This window comes from Micromesistius poutassou (assembly GCF_964030765.1).
Source record: "Micromesistius poutassou genome assembly, chromosome: 4".
Lineage (NCBI taxonomy): Eukaryota > Metazoa > Chordata > Actinopteri > Gadiformes > Gadidae > Micromesistius > Micromesistius poutassou.
Window position 1 is genome coordinate 11,268,833 of NC_140274.1, and position 6,416 is coordinate 11,275,248.

At 42.5% G+C, this 6,416-nt stretch overlaps 1 protein-coding gene across 5 annotated transcripts in view; it reads right to left on the reverse strand.

Moving 5' to 3' along the window:
- Positions 1-102: 102 nt before the first annotated feature.
- The window catches only part of mcamb (melanoma cell adhesion molecule b), a 30,526-nt gene continuing 24,212 nt past the window's right edge, over positions 103-6,416 (reverse strand). For 3 of the 5 annotated variants that reach the window (XM_084467104.1, XM_084467103.1, XM_084467101.1), the window contains 3 exons: positions 4,122-4,245; positions 3,654-3,762; positions 103-1,997 (listed from right to left, as the gene is read on the reverse strand). In XM_084467104.1, coding sequence (XP_084323230.1) covers positions 1,995-1,997; positions 3,654-3,762; positions 4,122-4,245 — 236 coding nt within the window. In that variant the 3' untranslated portion in view covers positions 103-1,994. Of the gene's footprint in view, positions 1,998-3,653; positions 3,763-4,121; positions 4,246-4,794; positions 4,837-6,416 lie in introns of all 5 variants that reach the window. The other 2 variants (XM_084467102.1, XM_084467100.1) reach the window with 1 other exon arrangement.

The window sequence follows — 6,416 nt, forward strand, 5'->3', positions numbered from 1 at the left end:
ATGCAAAAAAAGAAACCTTTTGTTGCTCTTGAGTTAATAGAAAGCATATGATTGGAGAATGAAAAGTCAACTCATGAATTTATTAACTACACCAATGCAGTTCAGTAGATAACACAACAGGATACAGTACAATAAAAACAACCGGACATGTGTGATTGTCTTTCTTTATCCAAGTCAGTCTGGTAGTTTCTTTGTAAAGTAGTAATTCTTTGTCTCGGTCTTGAGTTTACGACAAGTATTTGTATGTTATTTATTTTTGGCAAGGTCTTGTTGCTTTAAGTTAAGTGTTAATTGGTGTTTATGTTCAGAATTGATTATACAGTGATTTTATTTTTGTGGAAAAAAAATTGGGAAGAACATAACAAATCGGACACAAAAGTCAAAGTAATGCTGACGTTTATTTAAGAAAGTTCTAATTGTGTTATTATTCCTTCGGAATGTGAGGCACTTTTTATAATCTGAGTCTGATGGCTCAGATTTTTCCTGATGGCTACAGTGCTAGCCTACACATAGATAACTTGTTACTAGTGATAGTCAGTGACAGCAGTCACAAATACGTGTCCACATGCCAAAATTCATTCCATCATCATTTCAGCTCTCAACATAAGAAATATACTAGGTATAATCATTATGCACTTCTGAAAAGATCAGATTAAAGCACAGAAATTTACATTTTTCAGTCAATCAACAAATTCATTGAACATCTCATATACATACATCACCCTTAAAAACTATCTACTGCTTTAAATTCACTTCAAACATTTCACTATAAGGGCAAAACAAGTTTCACATTAAAACTGAAATAACACAATCAGAAGAAAAAAACAGTCTAGATCAGTGCACTGGACAGTGAATGTTACAATTGTTCCTCTAATATGATAACACAAGGGGTTTGATGTTAACTGGGTAAGCCTAAAACTCCAAAGATAAGAATCACATTCAATTAAAGGCAATCTTCAAACTCGGTATTATCAAATCAACACAAATATACAATAAAAAAACAACAATAAACCATGTAAAAATAGGATATAGATATAAATGAGGACCATATAGATATAAAGCCGTCAATGACAGGAAACAGACAAACAGGAACCCCCTCAGTGTGTCACTAAGAGACGGAACAGAGTTAGGCATTGTGCAGATTAATGTGCGATTGTGATAGACAAATAAATGAATGAATGAAACGGAACTGAAATGTAATGATCCATGAGGGCACTTTTCAGGGTCAAATTGCAGTGATTTCTCTTTGGTGTGATAGATGCGGCTGCAAGCGCAATCACATTATACGACCCATGATATTCAGTGTACAGACTCAGCACAGCACACATCCATCACGAAAATATAACAATAAAGACGCAGGGGCTACAAAAAACGGAACATAAAATTAAAATAACACTCTCTGGCTGTTTTTCTCAATGACCTTTTCTTATTGGGTTATTTTCTTTAAATAAAGAAATATATACATACAAAGCGTATAATATATACACTCGACAGAGAGCAGTTTTTCAGCCTGTTCTTTACTGTTTGTGATTTGCCTGAGGTGGCATTCGTTTTGCTATAGAACAGAACCCTAACCCTTACCCTCTTTGTAAGCTAAGTGATCGTCAATTTTCCTCTGGGCTCTTGTGTTAATGAGGAGTGCATACATGGGTTTGTACCACTAGTAGTGGTAGTGGTTGGTTTTGTCTTTGGTAGAATTACGCCACAGAGTGCTAAAGTGGCACTTCAGAAAAGTATCCGAGCCAACGGGATGCTTCTTTGGAGTTTCCACACTTTAGTGTCTCTCTTCTTGTCACACCTGTCAGGGGAATATTAACTGGTATCCAAAAAAAACAAGCCTTTTCTCCTCCATTAGATTTGATGAAAGTATGATCTCTGAGCACCAGGTGGGATGCAGAGGAGGGAGACAAAGGGTGGGAGTGTGGGGAGGGGCAGCAAATCCCCTACTGCGGTCTTCCCCACTGCTGAACCTCCAGGTACTCCATATACACACGTTACTGCAGAGAGAGGGGGAAAGGTGTGTTAGAGAGTAAGGCTGACTCGTTTGACTAGGTGTTAATCGTGTGCTGCTCTGGGTATAAAGCTGGGTAGTCCCGCCCCCTGTGATGACGAAGAGCTGGTTCAACATATTCCAAAAGATTGAGGCCAAGTCCACACGTACCAAAACGATCTTTTTTTTCTCCGTTTTCCCTGGCATCGTTTCAAGAACATTTGCGTCCACACGGATCCATCTCAATACGACTCAACACGCTACTTCATGTTCCAGGCGTATAGGTGGCGCTGTTTTAGTTTTAGAAATTCACCGGAAACGGTCACTCAAGTAATAAAGCGTTAACGCAACCCTTTTGATCGTCTCAATTGGCGCACGCATGGCTGTTGTTTGTTTGTAAAATGTGGCTTATGTGGTTGTCCATCAGTCTTTTTTGCTCAGCGTGGTGGCACAGGAGCATAATATTTTGCGTAGTGGTGGGCCGTTATCGGCGTTAACGTGCTGCGTTAACGCGAGACTCTTATCGGGCGATAAAAAAAATATCGCCGTTAATCTATTCTCAAAGTTGAACTAACCAGAAGCTGAGTGTTTAATAAAATATACTGTCCATAATCGCGCCATATGCTGGAGACAATGTAGCAATGATAATAGAAACAACTTGGGTGAGCTATGACACGTTTTGGGTTGATCGTAACATCAGAGCGTCGAAATAGTTGGTGTTGTTGTTGTTGTAATAATCCAAATCTTCCTCCAAGCTGCCCGCCTTGGTACGGCGGTAGGCGGACGCGTACCAGCCGTCTGCCGTCAACGCTGCCGCCCTCTAGATTAATTCCAAGATTAATCTAGATTAAAAAAATTAATCTATGCCCACCACTAATTTTGCGATAGTAACCCTAATAGGCGCAATATCTTCTCCAGCAGGAACACGAGCATGTAGTCGGCCATAGTTGTTGTTATGAGACGTCGTCACAGGTTACAAGAGGTTACGCTCGAGGGGTGTGGCGATGACATCATCGAAACGCAAGTATGCGTTTTGGCCGTCCAGACGAACACTCAAGGGCTGCGTTTGTGAATTTATTCACCCTGGGACCTGGTTTCAGAAAACTCAGTTTTCATGCGATGCGTTTACAGGATTCGTTTGGACGATCGGCCAAAACGATGCAAAACATCTGCGTTTTAACCAAAAAACGGCTCCGTGTGGACGGGCCCTGAGACTCCATACAATCTTTATTCAGTCAGCTGCACATTCAAACAACACATGGTATGGTTCATCATGTTATTTTTCCGCTCAGCATTTCAGTGCTGACTGAATTAAAACTGAATCATGCTGTAGTGTTTTGCTCCAGATTGCAATCACACAAAAAATAAGGAGTCAGGATCAGTTTGATAAATGTGTGTGGGGGGGGGGTTACCATAGACTGTAAAGGCTTGCGTTAGTCTTAGCTGTAGCTGTATGACCGACGTGAGTAGCCTTTCACGAAAGGCGGTAAATAAACATTTCAAGTTTGTATGTAGCAGTAAAGGAAAAAAAACACTATGTGGCTTATGTGGAAAGTGACTTAGATATTAGTTACTTTCATCTATAATATTATTGTATTATATTGACTTAATCAGCCGAAAGGAGCAGGTGGGCCAGGTGGGTGGGTGTGAGTCTCCTCTCTACCTGCTCGCCAGGCTTCTTGTCCCCATTCACCGCCAGCAGCACAGCCTCCTCTGTGTTGTCGCTCTTCATCTCCACCACAATGTTGTCCCTGCTCGTCTTCTCCTTGGTGCTGTAGGGGCGGGCACATGCACACGCACACACACCTGAGTCAATACCGTATCCTCAACAGACATGGATACATCATGATATATATGGTGCTCAAAAATATATCTCCTCGACATGCATAGATTATTGCATGACCTTTCTTTATTGTTCATCGTTAAAAATTAGAAAAAGAGAAAGAAAGAAAACAGTGGTTTTTTTTCCCATTAAAACAAATGTGTGTGCGTGTGTGTGGGACTCAACTTAACAGGCATAACCATAACTGTGGACCCCAGGAAGAATAGCGACCACAGCTGTGGAAGCTAATGGGGATCTGAATAAAGATAACCGTGAACCACTATACAAATCCTCCCCCATGAGACTTACAGGTCCTGCTTGCCGGAGCGGCCGCAGATCTTTCCCTTCTTGTAGAGGAAGTAGAGCACGCTGCCCAGGACGGCCAACAACAGCAGGCAGATGATGAGGACCGCAATGATCACACCGCTGCTCTCTGGTGGAGGGAGAGCATATCACAATCCAGGAGGGTTATTCACTGTGTTGGGAGAGAAGCTGGGGAAATAGGAAGCTTAAGGAGGATGGAGGAGCCATGGCGGTCTATAAGGAAGGTACAGGATGTTGTTGTTTTTTATTGAAGGCAGGCGTGTGACTGAGCGTGGAGAGCGTGGCTGATGGAAAGAGTGTGGAGGAGCAAGCATCATTCCGGTGATCTAGTGATCCGATGACCTATAGATCATTTGCATTGCATTTCTTATGCAATGCAGCACAGGAATATAGAGTCTGCTGCAGCGAGGCGTGATGTTCCGAACAGCCTACTCGGGAATATGTCAACATGCACAGGAAGTGATGAAGCAGGTAATGCACAATCCATAGCAACGTGCATCAACAACAGTGTAGCCCGACAGCGAGGAGGCAGAAGATGGAAAGGATTCCTGGAGTCAACAGAAAATAAACAAAATGTGAAGGAAGGGGCAGTGAGGTGCCTTTGCCTTTCACCAGAGCAAGGAGGAGCAGATTCAGGTGCTCCACGACTCGTACAAACCTCTCTTGATTTTCTTGGGAGGGATTGCGGTGTGTGTTTGGACTGTGAAAAACCATACATACAGTTATCAACCGACCCTGGGCACCCTGGGTGTGTATGTGGGTAGGATTGCATCCTGGCTGGACCTAATTCAAACTGTTGCCTCCAACCAAAGCCCAATACATCTGATCAATATCTGATTTAAGAGATCCATATCTGTGCTACATGCTAATTATTCTGCTAGCTACAAGCAGAGTGAGTTATGCGGAGGACCAGAGCAGGCCTAGCAGGCCTATTTAATCTCATTTGACTGGCGCTTAGCAGGACATAACAACAGGGCAAACAGAGATTTCCTCTGAGAATCTGACATGCAAATCTGACGTCCGACGGAGGATAGAGAGAGAGAGCAAGAGAGAGCGAGATAGAGAACGAAGGATATGGATAGAGTGGGGGAGTGAGAATGAGAGTGAAAGAGAGATGGATAGATTTGGGGATGGAGGGAGAGAGAGAGAGAGAGAGAGAGAGAGAGAGATGGAAAGATATGGGGAAAGAGAGGGAGAGAGTGATAGCGAGAGCACATAAAGCAGCAGTCATAATGGGAGTCAGGAGACTTGCCGTAAGTGCATTTTGAATATCAGCTGCCTTCTTGAGTTCCACTAATAGTGTGGTGTTCTCTGCATATGTGCATGTGCGCAATTATGTGCGTCAGTGTGTGTGTGTGTGTGTGTGTGTGTGTGTGTCAGTGATGTACAGTATGTCGGTATGTCAGGAAGTGCACACAAACTGTAATTCTAGAAGGTACGCATGCCGTTACCCATCTCTATTAGCATGTGAAAAACAACACCTAGAAGCTGAGCTGAGCTCCAATTCAATACTTGATCATGTTAATCCCAGGCAAAGAAATTATACTTTTCAAGTAGTCATTTTAATTTGTACTTTTACCTGGTATTTCCCACAGTGACAGACCTTAAAGGTACACTGTGTAATTTTTTCTCCCATCTAGTGGTTAAATTTTATTTCGCATTCAAACGAATATGCTCTCTAGCGCCTTGCGTTTTCAAATGTGCGTTGCAATCTGTTGGAACTACGGCAGGCGGCATGTGTCAAGATTCAAGAAGCTATGACAACAACATGTCTTCAAACACCACTTCATCAAGTTTTGTTTCGGGTGATGAGGTATTTCAAACTAACTTCAAACTGTATTGAATCATCAGTGTGAGCATGTATGAGTAATTACTCCTCGAACATTACTGTCGCAGTATAGCGACACTTGACACAGGACGAATACAATTTTTTTTTAGTAGGCTAGAGGTTATTGCTCTACTACAACGCATTAACTATGTGCTAATTAGTAATGAAACATTCTTTATCAGTTTATTTTTCGATGTCCGTGCATTGTCAGAGATCATCATCAGGCGAATCAATGCTGGTAGGGAGAGGAAGGCAGTGGATCGGTGGGAGCTAGGAGGACGACGAGGAAGACGACGAGGAAGAGGAGGAGAACGAGAGTCACAACCACGATGACAAAGACGCCCGGCAGCTACAAGAGAAAATCTTGATAGGATTACGTAGTGCTTTTTGTCCCTCTCGGCAGTTCATAGTTTTTTATAGACCGGAAGGACATTGAAGCCTCCGTAGAGCTC